Below are 18,341 nucleotides of genomic sequence, written 5' to 3' on the forward strand. Positions count from 1 at the left end.
GGCAGCTCTGGGAGTGCACCAGGATTCAGGATAGAAGGTTGTCAGATAGTCACTGAATGCTAAAGCAAACGCTTTACATTTGTGAGCTGAAAATAACAGAAGCTCGTTATGAACTTAAATCTAAGCACATGTCAGAGTCTTGGCACTTAGGCACAGAAAATAGAAAAGGATCTATTCTAATTAGAGCGCAGGACTGAATTAAAATTGATTTTAAGTAGCTCCAACGTGCTAACATGCTTTGCTTCAAAATAATATTGTACTGGAATGAAGGCTGGAAACTCTGAGGGATAATACCAGAGCTTCTAGTCTCTGTTTTAAATTTAAAAGAGAGTTCATATGGAGATAATCTTTGTGGTTTTTACTAGGTTATTTGAAAACCTATTTCAATAAAGACTATTTTATTTGAGGGAATTTTCCATTCTATATCTGTGATGCAACAAGACAAGTGACATTTGTAGAAATCTATAGACTATTTTTCATTTTCAGAGTAGCTGTGATATATAATTTTAATTGTATAAAAAGACAGTCATTAATTACTAGTCATTAATTACTGAGTCCAAGTTCTCCATGCCATGATAGAAATACCCTGCAAGGCAGGTTTTAAATCTTTAAAAGGAAACCTTAAAAATGGATAGTCACGATGATGATATTAATTCTATCCTGTAAAGCTTTGGGTTACTTACAAGAAACATGATTTATCTTGATTCTGCCTCAAAGATTTCATTGAAATTCTTGGAGGTCTCCTGAATATTTTAAGCAGAGTCCACACAGCTGAAGCAGTTACGATTCCTGACCTCCCATGTTCTTAGTGTCTTCTCAACAGAACACACCTTGGACACAGAAGGGTGGCTCTGACACGGAGGAGGTGTGGGGGGATGGGAATATAATAGATATAATGCAGAAAATCAACCCTCAGTCTTTACCCACTGTATCCCATTTGCAGCCTCACATGGAGTTTTAGTCAAATACTCTGAAATCTGATTTTTTTTTCCTCAATTTTCTTTTTCTGTGCTATTGCTAGCCTTTGTATGCAAAAAAAAAAATTCAGTATAACTTTCTTCTTTAAATGATAGAATTTAAAAAGCTTCAAAAGTGTAGCTACAACAGCTGGATTTCTTATTATTGCAAGGTGAAATTCAACCCAGTTAAGCTTCTCTCTGCATGACTGACATCACCTGTGAGGTGTTGGGCTGGCTGGAGAGAGACTTCCTGGAGAAACCTGAGTTTCCCTGCACATATGTCATAATGTTTGGAAACTGTGGGAATGTTTCTCACTCTGTGAGATTGTCATGCATCCTAAGGTGAGATTTGTGGTCTACATCTTCATTAACAATGCTGATATTTGATAGGAATTTTAATACTGAAAAATTGATTACTAAAAAAAAGGGACAATATTAAAATTGATTCAGAACTGCTGATTTAGTGCATCATGGGAACTAGCACTCAGGCCAGGCACTTTACTGAACTACATCTCCTGGAGAATACAAGTTTAACACCTCTTCAATGAAATATATTGTTCTTCAGTTATGGAGCTACATTTTTAACCAACAGTGTTTTGGAAGAAAATCTCTTTAGCCAAACTATGTCCTCTACTATGTGGATATAATAACCAATCAAGGAGTAAGGCAATCAGTAGCGCTTGTATCTTTGGATATAAACCACACAGATATAGTTCAGACTTCTGTTTAGAAATTTATTTTAGTTACAAGTACTAGACTTACGTCATGCAGGGGAAATGCTGCTTTGTAGATTCCAGTGTCCAGTAACTTGTTAATGCCAAACTTTTTCACATTGTTTTTGGCTGCGTATTCCACACGGGACAGGATAAAATGAACCTGAAATTTATAAAATATTTTTGTGTTTCTTGCAACCTGAAAGTAATCATACACAGCTATACTTGTTTCTGCATATAATCAAGTTAGGAAAGGGTAAGCAGTGCAGACAAAATTAATTGCACAGGGTATAGGAACAAATTAAATCCCTCCTTTAAATTTAGGTGGAACAGAAATGGGACAAATGTAAGGAACGTTCTCCTTCTGGATCGCCTATCCTGTTTCATAAATGACACAGGACTATTGCATCCCAAATACTTCTAATTTTTCAGGATGCTTTCAGGAAGGTAATTGCACTGATTTGATTAAAAGAATCTTTTCTTTTTAAGATTAAATGCTAGAAAAACTCCATGGACTTACAATTCTGCTTCTAGTTGCAGGATTGAAAAATGTGTCTTTGTCTTGTATATAAAAGTTGGACAGATGCTCCTTTCGAAAAGGGGCAGTGAAAAACTCTTGCTCAGGTTTAATGATATTTTCATCCACTCTGAAGAGTCTGCTAAACCAATTGAAAGCTGTGTCTTGGGTTTTCAGGTCATTGGGTTGCAGAGGCAATTTGATGTGCATAACTTCAGCGTATGTGCATAGCACTTCCCAAGGTGCATGCACTTTCACAAAAATAAGTTTTTCATCCAAAACCTGAAATGAAAGAATATTAAAAATATATGCGTAGGAAAATTAAAGCAAAAGATTTTTCATAACACTTCTTAAGCTATCCAGAATTTTCTTTCTCTTTACAGCTCATAAATGGCCTACTCCATCTTAGCAAATATATAATTAGCTTCTGTAAAAGCACTGACATGAGGTGAAAACACTTGGGCACGTAAAGGCATATAAAGGTATATAAAAAAAGACAGCTGAATGTTCTCTTAATGCTTAATGTTTACATCTCTGTAAAGTTTTTTACAAAACAATATAAGTTTAACAACATCTCCCCAATAGGGGTTCATTAGGACTGTTTGTACACGTAGCCTGGCAGAGCAGCTGTGGCTTTGGAGCAGTGACTCCTCAGCAGCTCAGGTATAATCTCAGGGTGACATGATTTGATGGAAGCAGGCTAGGCACCCATGGGTGCTCCTGGACAACATGAATTCAGAGAATAAGGAGAGGGAAAAGGAAATCTGTAGAGACTGCTGAGAAAGACAGCACGGGGCACACTTGCTCCCAGTTGCACATGCAAATCAGCACCAGTATGCAGTGGGAATCCTGACAGTCACTCTTGTCTCCTGTCTACACATCACCTGTAGACCTTCTACTGATGCATTGCATTAGTGAGCCTCAGACACATGAAATTACATTATGTAGCTCAGGAACATCGGTCAGATATCTGATCTAACCTGGGGAAAGCTCCAGTTTCAAAACTTTTTCAGTCATGATTGTGGCAGCACTATTGAAAACCACAACATGTAAGTATGTCAGTAGGACCAAGTCAGACTTCCAGGGAGTGGTTTGCTTTCTTATGAATGTGAAGAGCCAGACTGCATCCTTGGATGTACAGCAGGAGCCCTCACTGCAGATATCAAATAAATACCGTGATGTTATGGATTCTAATTTGGGAGGAAGGGGCAAAGTGGCCTTTTCTGGAACTCACTATAGGCTATCAAACAGCATCAAATTTAGACTGGAAGTGATTGTCCTGGCTGGGGAGACCCGGACAGAGCGCTGCAGCCCTTCAGGGCAGGAAGGAAAGGGGCTCTGAGGGGCTCTAACCCTCCCTGCAAGAGACAGGACCTCCAGCAGCTGGTGTGCATTATCACAGTGCTCTTGAACTGCCCACAGGTGACATCGCAGCTCAAAGTACACAAGGCATGATAGTTACAACCACTTGCACAGTGCCAGGCCTTGCGAAGAGCAGGGTCATGTGCAGGAGCCCTGGGTTCTGCCTCGGACACACACTGGCTTCCCATGTGTCCTACTCAGCCAGAGTAGGGGGAGAACCTCTTCTCAGTGTATAGCCAGAAATTTTTATCTTCCAAGCACTGAGCAAACCTGTGTAATCTCCCAGCTTCCCATCTTTCATTTTGCAGAGGAAGCAACATACTCAAAGCTTAAAAGACTTTGCATCAGATCACAGAGACGTTACCGATGCAAAAAAGGTGGGCCTTTTTCTCCTGAGAGGAATGTTACAGTAAATTCATATATCCAGATTCCTTATTCCCATAGGGCCAACTCTGCTCCCAGACACAGCCGTTCACACAGAGATGAGCACTCACCGATCTTGTTGCTTCAAGTTGCAAGCCATTGTTTATCAGGTTTGATTCATATACTTGTCTCTTCCTCTGTTAAAAGATATTGAACACTGTGAAACATCTGTTCCAAATTTCACAGATATGTATGCACAAAAGAATGGAATTGCCTCTCACAATGAAGAATTGTTGGTTCATTATCTCTATAGCCCACTTGACATCTACTGTGGAGATAGGTGCAGTCTTACCTACGAATCCTGTTCAGCTTTTCTGGTCTGATATGCAATATTGCCCTCAAATGCAATTGTGAATAATTCACTCTCTTAGTTTCTAGTACATTACCGAGGTAAAAATGTGCCCCAGTTTTTGAATTTTGAGAGCAGCTATCCCTGAAACTTGTCCTTTAGTCACTAATTGAACTACTGATGGCAGCCTCCCTCGACCCATTAATCTGCCCTTTAAAAAATCTGCATCTCAAGGGCTTTCCATCCCACTTTCCTTCTAGAAACCTGTAACTTTATTCTTTTTTCATGGGAATCGTGTGAGTTCACACAATAGTTCAAACTGTAGTAGCCCTCTACATTTTAGTCCATAGCTAAGCATCCCCAAAGGAAGAAGCTGAGAGCTGTAGCCCTTGTAGAGTCAGTGATGCTATTCTAGGAGCATTCAATGTCCCCAGAAGGACATGACAAGTTTTCCTCAGTAAAGATGAAATTTATGGTTCATTTTAATCTCACTTCACAGTTACCATCACTTAGCAGGTGGTGAGTTACAAAAAACCTGGAATGTTTTTGCAATCTTGAATTTGCTTCTCCACACACATGACCTCCTCCATAAAACCACACAGACAAGCAGCCACTCTCCCCTCAAAATACAGAATATACAACTCCATAAGGAATTTATAAGAAATTTTGGAACTTCACGTGAAATAATAAAATTTAAAAGCTATCTGCATCAAATGGATAGTTTCACAATGAGATATTTTTTATGTAAGTCAGTCAAGGGTAGCCAGCTCTCCCTGGCCTACAGACTGCATGTCAAAATATCAACATGGGTAAGAGGGGCCAGCCATAGGCAGCTGGGGCCAGTGGGGGGGCTTCTGTGAGCAGTTAGGCAGAAGGAGATGACATTAACACACTGGGTGCTGATGGCTTTATTCCTGAGCCATGCTAGGCCAGGCATGCAGTGAGGTTCTCAGAGTGACTTGGTGATACTGCTTCCTTACTCTCATATTGCTTTCAAGCCACTGGCCAATTTTTTGGTTGTTTATATGCCCTGCATTTAAAGGATTCTGCACCTATCACTACAGGAACTTGAAAGAAGAATTGACCAATGATTTCTGTCGCCTGATTCTCTATAGCCAGACTTAAGATCTGTGCTTAAGATCCAGGCCTTTTGCTACTGTGAAGGATCAGAGTCAACGAATGACCCTTTAGATAAAGTCTTAGGAAATTTGATAGATACATGGAAACTGGTCTTCTGGACTAGACACAGGACCTTCTCACTCTAAGGGGCAAAACTCAGATGCTTCAGCAAAAAGGGTAAAAATCTTCAGGAGTTCCACAGGAACAGGTCAGTGGTATCTCCACATTAGTTTCATCCAGTTCTTTAATATTTAAAGACTGTTGTAAGTCCCCAAAGCAGAAAAAACTATTTTTCCAAAGCTCTACCAAGTCTTGGAATTAATAATTTTAAAACTGAATAGCAATATAAACAGCCCACCCCACTTACAATTTGTTAGTACTCAGTTGCTGCACTTGCATGTGGCAATGGTCATGATGGACTAATTTAATATTTTATTAAAATATTAAATTATTTATCTGTTTCTGGTTTTCTATCTTTATTCCAGTGAATATCACCTTCTTCTCAAGTTAGGGACAGGAAGGAACAAATCTTTCAATATATTTTCTTCTTTCATCAACACTAGGATAAAACCACAATCCTGAACTTTGATAGCACTCTTCATGGAGGTATTTCTCCATGTTCCATTAATCCAATTGCTTATTGGTGAAAGTATAATGCTCTTTATATTTTTTCACTGTGTATATAACATTGTGTATATATACGTAAAATGCACATTTATAATATATTGTATATATCTAATACTCTCTATTATCTAGAATTTTGATCGTAGCTGAATCTTGAAGACACATTTAATATAGTTGTTTTCTATGACATTTAAGTCTCTTTCTTGTATTAATTAACAGTGCTTACTTAGAATCCGAAATGTGCATGAGTTTTTATCTTGAAGTAACATATTTCTTTGCATTTTTCAACATTTCATAGGTAATAGTATTTGCTCTCCACTCTCAAAGCTAAAGGTTCACAGTCATCTTGGCTTCTGAGTAAACTACATAATGATTTCCTCTGTAATTTTTCTTATATCACAACTCAATCCCCTTACCAGATCATTAATATTTGTAGTATACAACACAGGAGTTTTTTGTTACTCCACTATTGAGTCCTCTGCCATTTTACCCTACCTCTTTGCTTCTTTCATATTCATGTGGTTCTTTGTAAGCTGAATAATACTGAATCATAAAAATATTTCAGCATGAGTTCTGGTTTGTTTCAGCAAATAAAAATGCAGAGAGCTAGATACCTGTTTCATTTCTTCCTAAATAGCACAATGATGAATGCAGGGCAATTTTCATTTGCAGAAGTCTAATACTATTTTTTTTTTTAAATCTTATAATTCATATTGCTTTAATAATTTATTATGACAAGAAGTTCCTCAAATTAATTTTGCCCTCAAAATCTTAGAGAAATGTTGACAATATTATGGTTTCTAATAATGCATTAATGCAAGGATTGAGAAACAAAGCCTGAGAGGTTTTGTTAATTAGGGGCTTTGTTATTTTATATAAATGATTGAATTATGGGTATGATGATCTATGGAGGAGATAGACTTTTACCCAGAGGAGTCTATAGTGATTTTGTGTTGACTGGGGAATACAGCATAAAGATATGATAGTTTATTAGGCTGGAAGGTGGAGACTGTTCAAAGTTTATTTTAGTATCCAGCATTTTGCTCAGTTATCTTCAAGGATAAATTGTAATAATAATGCAATCAGAGTAATGGTGTTGATCTAAACCTGACATAGATTTTGATGATTGAATGGTTAGCCAATAGACCAAGACACTACAGGATGCATAATCATACACGATCTTAAGAAAGTGAAAGCATAGTGTAAGTAAATGCCAAGTACTATAGGCATGTAGAAGGGTTAGCTCTTGGAAGCTGCTTTTTCATCATAATGCTTTCAGTGTTGGGTGACTGTTTTGCCAAGTTGAGGAGACTAACCAGACTGTGGGTCTGGAAATTGGTAGCAGACCACTATCAGTTTTTTTCTGTTTTGTAAATGGTAGGGAGCACTTGCTTTGATTACGGTGACAGAATGCCAAGTCATATCTTTTAGTTTCTTTTGTGCCAAAAGTTCCCCACAGCAGTATCTGTGTGGCTTCAGGGGAAAAATCCTAACAAGGAAAGAGTGCTTGAATAGTCACCTCTGCCTTACCTGACAGGTAACAGATAAATCACAGTCAATAAGAGAAAGAACATGGGGCCCAAAGCCTCCCCCATGGAAATCAGCTAAAGGGAGTGGAGAGGATCACTGTATCAATATTAACTGCCAACTCTCACAGTTTCTTTGATGGTATTTGGAAGATTTCCTGAAAGTCCCAGCTGTCAGCATCAGGAAATTAATTGATTGAGAAGCTCTGCTTCTGTAAGCTTCTTTTCCTTATGTTTGAAGATACTCGTAAAAATGTGAAGCAAAATACGCTATAAAGGCTGACACAAAAAAGTAAACCCAAAGAACTCCGAATGCATATTTTCTGAGATACCCTCTGATTTTAAGCCAGCTTCGTGTTTTTCTGAAGCCTGATGCATGACCGCACAGAATTGGCAATACTCCAGTCTAGCCCTGCCCTCAACAGTGACTTCTAGTCACCCTGTTTGGAAAGACACATTTCTGGTCCCATGAATGTATGCAGTAACTTCGGAGTAACTCCCTCCTTCCATTTGTCTTCCCATTTTTCTGTCATCCTTCCTTCCATCCACTAGGCAAAGAAGTAAAATTTGGGTTTGGGGTTGCCTCAGGAACAGAGATTTTATTTCAGTGAGTTCCTGCTTCAAAACCATTCCATTCAGCAGGGACGAAGGCAGGTGTGGTTGCCCTCCTCCCAGTGTCAAAGGTTGGTCCCTTTCATCCTTGTTATCAAATTTCCTGGGCAGGTCGGATGAGCACGTCTGAGACGCGTAGAGCCTGTCATCCTCTACTGCCTCAAATCACCACATAAAATGGCACCGAGGTACCCTTCTTTCTGTAACCCCAAGTATTGTTCTCTCACCACAGGTATGACACATGCAAAACAGCGGGAGAAGTACAATTAGTTTTTGAAATGTTTCCCAAGCTTTTGGCTTTTTTGGTTATCTAAATTAAACAAGTCTAGAAGCAGGAACAGTTCATTGTTTGCTTATGAAGACAAACTTTTCTAGCCCTGCTGAAGTTCTCCATAAGACTTAACTTAAAAATAAGATGTGTGTAATATTCTTCTTAAATTAGAGTTTTCATTTAATTTGATAAAAAGAAAAATCTGTCTATTTCTGTGGAGCACAGATTACTTCATGGCTGGAAATGAAAGTTTTGGCCACATTCCTACTTAAATTACTGACAGTCTTCCTGTTTATTTCTGTTGGGGAGAAGCAGATGGACTACAATGACATTCTGTATTGATTTAGTTTGAATTCACCTTTCTGACACTGACCCTTAAACTTTCAACTGTGAGCTTCTTAACGACCCCAACGGATAAAACTGGCATTTTTGAGCATTCCTGGAAAGACTGGTGATATTTAATTTCTATTCTGATGGTAACCTATCCTGACAAATAGGGTACATAAACTGTAAGTTTAAAAAACATGCTTTGGGCAGGAATTTCAATTGCTTGCAAGGTACAGTTTCTGGAATCTGCTCAGTTTGATTTTTGCTAGTACTTATAAAATTAATTGTATACCAACTTAAAACAATTTGGAGTTTGAATTGAGTTACATATATGAACTTTATCTGCTATCTTTTGGGTCTGTCAATTATGTCAGAAACTCCATGAGGATGTCATTTCATTAGTTTTACTTTGCCTCCTTTAGACTAGATTTCAGAAACACATGAAAATGAAGGAAGCACAACACCACTGCACGTAACCAAGAGTTTCAGAATCCTGTATTTTTGTTTCTTCTATCCAAATCACCCCTGTGTTTTCAGTTAAATTATTTCCTTCTGTCCTCTCAGAGGTTTTCTCAAGAAAATTGCTAATTAATATAAGTGAGTACTGGGCTATTTTCTCAGTTATACTTATGCAATTATTTTGAAAAAGACAGAAAGCCATTGAAATCAAATATAATGATGGTCCCAGGACCCAATTCCTCACGTGCTGCAGAAGAATAGATGTATCTGTTCCCCCTTTCTCTGAATCCAGTAATTTGGATACCTAGGTTGAGGTCTGATTTTCAAATCCTTCTGACTAAATTCAGCAAGTGTGTGGGGACTCCTCCACTCTCAGTATCACACAAAATCATCTAATGCAGCATCCAGAACTTTTCACATCAGAAATGTAGATTTATAGATGTCCACTAATAATCTAAATTCTGTCCCGACTTCCACATCATGCAATCAAGTGGGGTGCAGTGTACGTCAGACAGAATTTGTCCCAGTGACTATATGCTTGGTCCCTACATTTCACAGACCTGTAATGTGGCACATGGCTGGCAGAGACCTTGCTGCTGACCTCAGTGGGGTGAGGATTTCACCCTACAAAAACAGACGTCACTGGATCTGCTATTCTTTAATAAGCTGGAGTTTCCAAATTCTGTGAACAATAAAGCTCTGGATAATAGCACTATAAAACTGTCAAGGGAGTCAAAGTAAGAGTAGCATGAGAAAGGAACCTATTCAGGCTTAAAGCACTTTGAATTACACAAGATACTGCTTATAAAATTTGGCATTTTCAGTTGATCATTGATCAGAGACAGGCAGTTATGTATGCAGTATTTAAAGCTGACAGTAAATGGCAATACTCCTCATCTGATTGTATTTCATCACAAGGGTAGAAGTCATTTGCCTCAGAAAAAAAAAAAATACTACCAAATAAACAATGGTGTCAGTAAAGACATGCTATCAAGTAGGTTTTATGCCAACACTGATGAAACCTATATGTATCTTAAGCAGCATCATCCCCACACCATTCTGGGAACTGCAGTAGGCCGAAATAGAATTATCTCCTTGGAATTCCAAGGATGCAAAACTGTACCATAATCATCATCTTCCTTTCCATCTCAGATTGAAGGTATACGTGTTTTGTTTCTTCTTTCCAATTATTCTATTCACATTTATTTCTTTTTTATGTCTCAGTTTCTCTCCTTTCACTGTATGAGTGCAAGGTAGGTCCCAAGGCAGCGTCCTGCATCCCACTCAGGAAGGCGTACAGGAAGAAAAATGCTATTAGTGCTGCCAATGTCTGTGCAGTATTTGCTTAGGGAATAAATATTTGCAGCACATACAGGTTTCTCCACTTGCATAGCAAGTGATCTCAAGTGAGTTGAAGGACCTCCCTGTCTTTGAGATGACTGAAGCGTTTATGTGCTTGGAGCTGACCTGCACCTATCCCATCCTAAAAAGTTAGAAAGCTTACATCTATTCACATTTTAAAAGACTGTTCCTCCAACAATAGATAAAGGAAATGCATTTCTAAACTGTTGACACCCGTATGTGAGGCATTAGAGAAAGGGAGCCAGTACTTCTGAGTTGTATCACACAAATTTGGTTATGACGAGGTCACTCATTTCAGCTTATGCAACAGACTCATTGAACAAAATTCTCTCCTTACTCACTCTTCTCCTTCCTCTACCTTTCAATGCATTCTGGTACTTTACCCTATGTGTAATGCCTTCTCTGATTCATGGTGAGCTTTAGGTTTTCTCATTAGTTCCCCAGCTCAGTGTCATCACAGTTTGTAATCTTTGCTCCTGTCGTTGGAATTCCTCTGTAACTCCCACTTCCTCATCCTTATCTCTTTCTATGCTTTCTACTTCCCTTTCAGCAACATATGCATTGCCAGTATCAAAATTCTTGCTTACACTTTCCACAGTACCCCTACAGCTTCAGATTCTCCCTCTCCATGGAAATCCTGGCTCTGAAAACTGCTGTCACTGCTGTTTTCAGCTTCCTTCTGAAATATCCATGTCACCCCTATCAAATGTCTCAATCTCCTGGCTGTACTTCTGTCCATACAGCCTTTGGTGGCCACTTTGCTGCCAGGCCACACAGCTGGCTCTTGTTCAGCTTGCTGTCCACCAAGACCATGACGGCCTCTTCCACAGAGCTGCTACCCAACCACTCAGTCTTCACCTTATCTGATATTCCATCTAACATACTCTCTTTCTCACATTTTTCGCATGTAGGTAGCCTGTTTCCTCTTCCTCAGCACACCACAGATGCAGTATGGCTGCAGATCTTTGTAGGACTGAGACCTTTCAAAGTAAACTTTTTCTGCAAGCACCTAGTGCATTATCCACAGTCTCCTGGCCTACTTATTAATGGTTTTGTCCTGGCTAATGTCCTAACATTAATGCTGCACTAAAAATACTACTCCATTTCTCACATTTAATTTCCATCACTGTTTGGAAAAAGACACTCATTATATTTTTAACTATATTTGGGCAATGGCCAAATATTACAAACATAAATGTAAAATGTTAATTGATAAAAACAATTGTTTCCAAAGGGGCAGCTTTTTGTTTCTAATTAACTCTTTCAATTAATTTTTATCGCTGATCCTGTGATCATGTGTAATGAAACATCCACCCACTGCAGGACTCCCTCAAACCCTACTAACGACATTCCTTATGGCTGTCCTGTTAATGCCAACAACAACACTGTGTAATGAATATCAGCCAACTTAGCTACAGGCTTTTTTACTCCTACTCTTCTCTTTCCTAACTGCAAATTATTATTTGTATATGAGCTGCTTTCAATGATATCTTTGTCCTTGCCTGTCTCTACCAGAGGATACTGCTGGAACATGGAGAGTTGCTAAATCAGAGAAGGAAGCGGGTGGGTGGGAGACCGCAGATGCCAAGGGGACTATAATCCTATGGATGGATATTTCTCACGCAGTTCATAATTAAAATAGCTCAGTGGCATGGCTGAGCTTGTTTTTGTGGTCCTGGGTCCCATAATGAATGTAGTCCACTGATAGAACCACTGAAATAATTAATAATAGTTAAAAATAATCTATGACTATTGGTCATAGATGCTAAGGAGCATCAATCAGTCAACGGCTTGAGTTAGAAATTTTTTGCAAGGTCCCTAGGGAGGCCCAGGCTGCTTAACTGTCAAGGGAAGGAGTGGTACAGGGAGAAATTCTGGTGTCAGAGACATACAATTATTTCCCATAAACTACTTCGGTACTTTATTGGGCAGAATGTCAACAGCTATGTTCATAACTGTGATCTGGAGCGCTTGGTCAGCTGCTTCCTTCTATGGGTTCCTCTGAATACCCTAATTTTAATAGTAAAGTCCACTAGGGGTCTAATTCAATCATTGTAGGTGCAGAAAGATGCCCTAGTCTGAAGATCATGGTGTCTAATTTTAATTGTTAACCCAGTAACAGCCTTTTTCCGCTCACATCTCCTGAAGGGTTCTCTCCCAGGAGGATGGTCTGAGGTCACCTAGCACACATGGACAGATATGTTGTGCAGTGCTCTGTCTGTTTACACAGCAGTCTACTGGCTTGAGCTCACCCCTGTTCCCTGCTCACTTTGATGGGCTTCAGTCTCCCAGCTCCTGAGAGTACACCTAGGACAGGGCAATGAAATTGCTGTTCTGGGTGAGGGCACTGTCCTTTCTGCTCACTGCTCTTCACACCCGACAAATGATTCAGATTTATACTGAAAGTAACTTACCTTTTGCTTTTTATGATCACTCCTCTTATGAGTCACTTTTTTTCTTTCATCTTCATACACCAAAACAAAGTCAATTCTTCGCTGCCCATCATTGAAGAACAAGGAATCAGGCTTATCATCAAAATCAGCCTGGAAGGCAGGTAGGATAGGTTAATGTGAAGAACTTTACTCAACAGTTCCTTACTTGTTTCTTGTTACACAGTATTTCAGTGAACAGAGAAATTCAACATGTCAGACTCATATAACACGAAGACCAAAGTGACAACAAAAATAGCATGGAGTAGAACAGAGAAAAATAAGTTTGGGAGGTCTCTGCATGATATAAAACAGCAGAACTTTACTTAATTTTATTCTTTAAAAATAGCATATTAGCTTTTGGCAACGGGAGGAGCATTGCGATGAAGCACCATTCTCCAATAACACATCTGTCAAGTAATTTGCATGCCATCATGGATACAATGCTAGATAGTCTGTCTACAAGATATGTTGTTGCCTGATGGGTGTCTCAGAATTAGCGTGTTCTCATTTGTCCCCTTACCTGCCAGAAGCTTAAACATCTCTGCAATTAAAAACAACCCAAAACAAAAAGCCCAATAGTTTCATGCACCCTAATACTCAAACCCACCATTGCCCAGAGAACAAAGAACAGGCTCAGGCTGCAGATGAACTCTCAAAATGGATACAACTTATGTGGATTTATTTATCTTTTTATTTGCAACATCTCAGCAAGCAAAACCATTGTTGTATGCCACCCATCCATCATGTTATAATATATGCCAAAATCAAAAGGATTAATATATCCATAAGCCATTATCTAGTCCCTGGAGGAAAGTAGGATAGATTGTTATATCCACTAATAACATCTTAATGTGTTATTCCATGTGTGAAACAATACAGACACATTGATGACAGGGGACCCTGAATCCTCAAGTAATGATTTTGTAGTTTCTTACAGTACTCTGTACTCTGAGGGCACTATCACATGTAACAACCCTTTCAGGTAATATATAGTTGTAATGTTATCAGAATCATCATGTAATGTGCACCAAACTCTCGTGTACTTGGCCAAATCCATCCATGGTGTTAATGAGGGCAGTGCTAATGAAGTTGATAGATATCAAAAGTCTGAGATGGGACTCAGCACAGTATTAGAGATGGTAAAATCTCCAAAGCTGGCAAGACTCCCATACAGAACTGCTTTGCTTACAGATCACCGTGAGTGCAGGGTGGCCCAGGGCAGGATCAGGCCAGTCAAAATGACCCACAATAATCTCCTTAACATACTGTGCCTTTGTGGACATGGAAAATATTCCCAGATGTCCTATACCTGAAATTTCCCTGTCAGTGCAGAGCCAACTTCATGAGGGATGCCAGGGCCAGTTTTAGGAGCTCCGGGATGTTTGGTCTACATAAAGGCATATGGAAATGTGGTTATGGTGTCAGAGACCCCTTAAGTGCAGGTTGAAATAGTTGGTTCTTTGCCTGTGATAAAACTGAGAAGAATGCCAGTCTTCAGTCAGGAGCACCCCAGTTCCAGGGAGCATACAGTGTTTTTGGAACCACATGTGTCAGTGTTTCCAAAACAAGATTTCCCAGGAGTTTTATTCTAAACCTCTCCCCGTAGACTATTTTGTTACTGTTTATTGACTGAGTCAGAACAGCCAACCAAGATGTGTCTCCCCATAATTATGACAAAATTTCCATATTTTAAATAAACTCAGGGGAGTTTAAACTCACTATTTTTTTATGTTGCATGTGCAAAGGCTAGGACCTGCTGCAAAGAGGTCTTGTTAACTTAGTTGCTTCAAACAGTACTGAGAAGATTCTTGGTTAGAACAATTTTCTTTGAATCCCACCTGTGCCTAGAGATTCATAACAAACCTGATTGCAAGCAGCTGCTGACATACATACATGCATATATATATTTTATATATATATAGTGATGTATGGCTAATATACATATATGTTCTACGTTAGTTTCACAACCTGACCTGGGTTTCAGAAACTACCTAGGCAGTCACCAAATCAACGTACAATTGCACACTGTCAATAAAATTTTAGGAAAAAAAATGCTTTAAACTTTCAGATGGCATCACCAGACCACAATGACACTGAATATCTCAATCACCCAAAGCAAGTCACAGATGTGAGTTTCTAAAATCTTGAGAGCTAGATCTGGCATAGTCCCATCAAGCAATCAGACTTGACCCTGACAAGTTTTCCTCCCGCTGTGGACTAGCCGTGGGTGTAAAATGCAGCCCTGCTGCAACCGTTTACAGTCTCATTTAGACCATAATCGTGATGATTTCATGTTGACTAGATTCCCATTGGGAAGAAAGCACCGACGACAGACAACAGCCCCTGTTGGGAGAGAGCTGGGGAGGTGCTGGGGCAGCAGCAGACGGGAGGGCGCGGGGAGCTGAGCCCAGGCAGGCGCAGAGCCCAGCCCTGCAGCCCCTGCTCTCCCCCGGGACCCCAGCAGGCTCTGGCCAGGGCTAAAATTGCTCTGTGTTGCAATGCTGGAAACGCAGAGCCCAAACCTTGTGATAATGAATAAGGAAAGGAAGTCTTGCCACCGCATAAACCAGAAGGTTTTTTTTAATTGGTCTTCTTCGTCTTTTGAATCTTGGAAACAGCATTATAATAACTTCTGTTTAAAGTGGCAGAGTTTAGTTGTGAAATTCAAGCACTTGAAAGCAGAAGTAGTAAGAGCTTTGAGTTTTTTCACTACAGCTTTTAGCACTTTTTTGTATATGGCCTATCCACAGGATAGAAAAGAAAGAAACAACAGACAGCAAACATCAGATCAAGTTTTGATCTAACAAGTTCTGATCATAATCTATGATTGTATAACTTTACCATTTAAATAATTTTCCTTTAAACGTAGTCTCCTTTAGGCTCATAAAACTAGTATATAACTTAGCAATAACTGGCTTAATTGGATTGTCAATATCCAGACTCAAAGACTGCTTGTTAATCAGTATTCTGACTCATGAATTTACTTACATACATGATTTTGTTTGCATGAGTATATACATGTTACCATATATGTATACCTTTCTACATATATCAAACTATGCATATATATAATGAAATATAGCTGAAAGATTAATCAATATTGGACAGCATGAAGTTCATACTTGTGAAACTAACTTCTTAAATATTATCTCTATTACTTTTAATCACTAGGGCATTGTTCAATTGACCTATCCATAGACACTTTATATATCAATAAAATAATAAAGAATTCACTCATTAAGCCTGAAGACTTAAGAGATCAAGATTAAGACCCACACAAGTGAATTGTAATGTAACATGAAATGTTACTCAGTTAAAAGTAAGAAGTAAAATGCAAATGGGAATGTAATAGTTAAGGTTCCAATGGCCACATTAACTGTGTGATGTATCTTGTACATATCCCTACAGGATAGTTTGCAATGAAAAATCATATATTATTCAACATAATTACCAGGAAAAAAACTAGACTGGAAACCAAAGAGATGTGCTGTACTTTATAGCTAATAATTCCTTTGAGACAATGTTTGTTTTTTAAAAAAGTGATGTTATTTGACAGTATTATAAATGTTATTATCATACAAATGCACGCAAGCTTGTGTGCATAGATATGTAAGTTAATGGGGCTGAAATTTCAATACATAATTTTTCTTAAGTATCAGTAGCAAATTATAACCCAAAATAATGAACAGGCCCATTGATACCTCTTTGTTTTGTAAGAAACCAATGCAGGGTCTATTTACTGCACTCTCTAATTTTCTTAGCCTCAACATAATCACATTTTAAGTACTGACGGAGGCAATCAGTTGTGCACTCTAATGTTATAATAATATCCTAGTGGACAGCAGGTTAATATTGATTAACATAATTAATAAATAAAAAAAAGTAATACACTTAGCTGTAAAATACTAATTATATTTAGCACATACTCTGCAGTACTTCTGAACTCTCCAAGTGCTGTACAATCAACCGCTTGCCTCCCACTGAGGGATGGGGAACTATTAGCTGCTTTATTAACAGAAGGAATCCAAAGGAGAGGAGGGCCTGGGCATGGATAAAGCTTTTTGGAACACTTAGGTTACACCTACGTGGGCCAGCCCAGAGGCAGCGCAGCCACGTTCACGCGGGTGTACCTCTGTGTTTCAGTTCAGAGCAGGGCCAGATCAGGTGAGCATCAGTGGCTCTTCACCACAAGGAATGGGACTGGAGGTAGCCTGCTGTAACAAGAAGCCCAGAAACATGTGTAACGCAGACACCACCTCCTCAGCACCAAATGCCTTGTTCTACAGCCCTGCTGCCTGAGTCCTTACTACCAGCAGACATACAGGCAGCGGCAGGATCCTGCCGGAGCTGGGAAGCACTGCACTGGTGCAAGCACACTGAAGGAACCCGGCCAGCCCTGAGCAGCCCTCTGCCATGCACACCCCCTCACTTAGGTGCCTTCTCTTCATCCTCCACAACTCCAGCCTCCCCCTGCCACCTTGGCAAAGGAATAAGGAGCTTCCTCCGCTCTTTGCTAATCCAGCACAAGCAGCTGTTGGCAACCAGCATCTGCTCCCCCAGTCCCTGGGACAGAGTGGCACTTGAAGGAGGGACAAATGGGACATGAAGACAAGCTTGCCCCTACACACAGGGCTGTAAAGGCTTTGGTAACTGGTTTGGCTTCAAGTGACGACATCATGGAACCGGCCCTCATCCCCTTGACTCAGAGACCCTCAGGAGGGAGACTACTGTGTGCTCCTCCACACATATAACCAGGCCTGCCAGTATCTGAGGTGAATTACCATGTCTTACTCTTGAGACTGTTCCTGTAGTCATGGCTACATGTGGTCCCTGCAGCAGAGGATGAAAGGAGACCACGCTACTGGAAAGCTCCCTTCAGCAACAGCGACGTTCCACACCAGGGGTGTAAAAATGGTGTCATTGCAGAGAAACCTGTCTTCACTCTTTCAGGCTTCTCTGGGCATTATATTGTTAAACAGTCAGTGGGGATAATGGTGGGAAGGGCAGCACAGAGTCCAGCATGAAGAAAAATACGTGCACAGGAATTGCAGTTATTTTTTGTTTACTACATTCTGAACAAGCACAGTTTTGTAAGCCTTTTTTTTTTTTTTTTTTTTTTTTTTAATAACAACAGATTCTGCAGGAATGACTTACCTAACTGGAAGGATAAAAGTGCTTTATTTTGTCTGCATAAGCCTTTGGTGTGACTGTCAATAGCACCAAATATAATCATTACTGGAGGGATAAACTACTTGTCTGCGACCTCACATAATTTTCAGATACACTTCAAAACAGCTTCCTGCAGCATGCCAGGGAATAAATCAGTACTGGGAAACAAGCGAGCAG

General features: G+C 39.6%; 1 protein-coding gene across 1 annotated transcript in view; it reads right to left on the minus strand.

Moving 5' to 3' along the window:
- The window catches only part of ANO6 (anoctamin 6), a 76,986-nt gene that overhangs the window by 25,486 nt on the left and 33,159 nt on the right, over positions 1–18,341 (minus strand). Inside the window, exons 3-6 of the mRNA XM_033000036.2 lie at positions 12,978–13,106; positions 4,046–4,111; positions 2,193–2,471; positions 1,722–1,835 (exon numbers count right to left, since the gene is read on the minus strand). Coding sequence (XP_032855927.2) covers positions 1,722–1,835; positions 2,193–2,471; positions 4,046–4,111; positions 12,978–13,106 — 588 coding nt within the window. The remainder of the gene's footprint in view (positions 1–1,721; positions 1,836–2,192; positions 2,472–4,045; positions 4,112–12,977; positions 13,107–18,341) is intronic.

The sequence above is a fragment of the Tyto alba genome, unplaced genomic scaffold (assembly GCF_018691265.1).
Source record: "Tyto alba isolate M040663 unplaced genomic scaffold, T.alba_DEE_v4.0 Super-Scaffold_2, whole genome shotgun sequence".
NCBI lineage: Eukaryota > Metazoa > Chordata > Aves > Strigiformes > Tytonidae > Tyto > Tyto alba.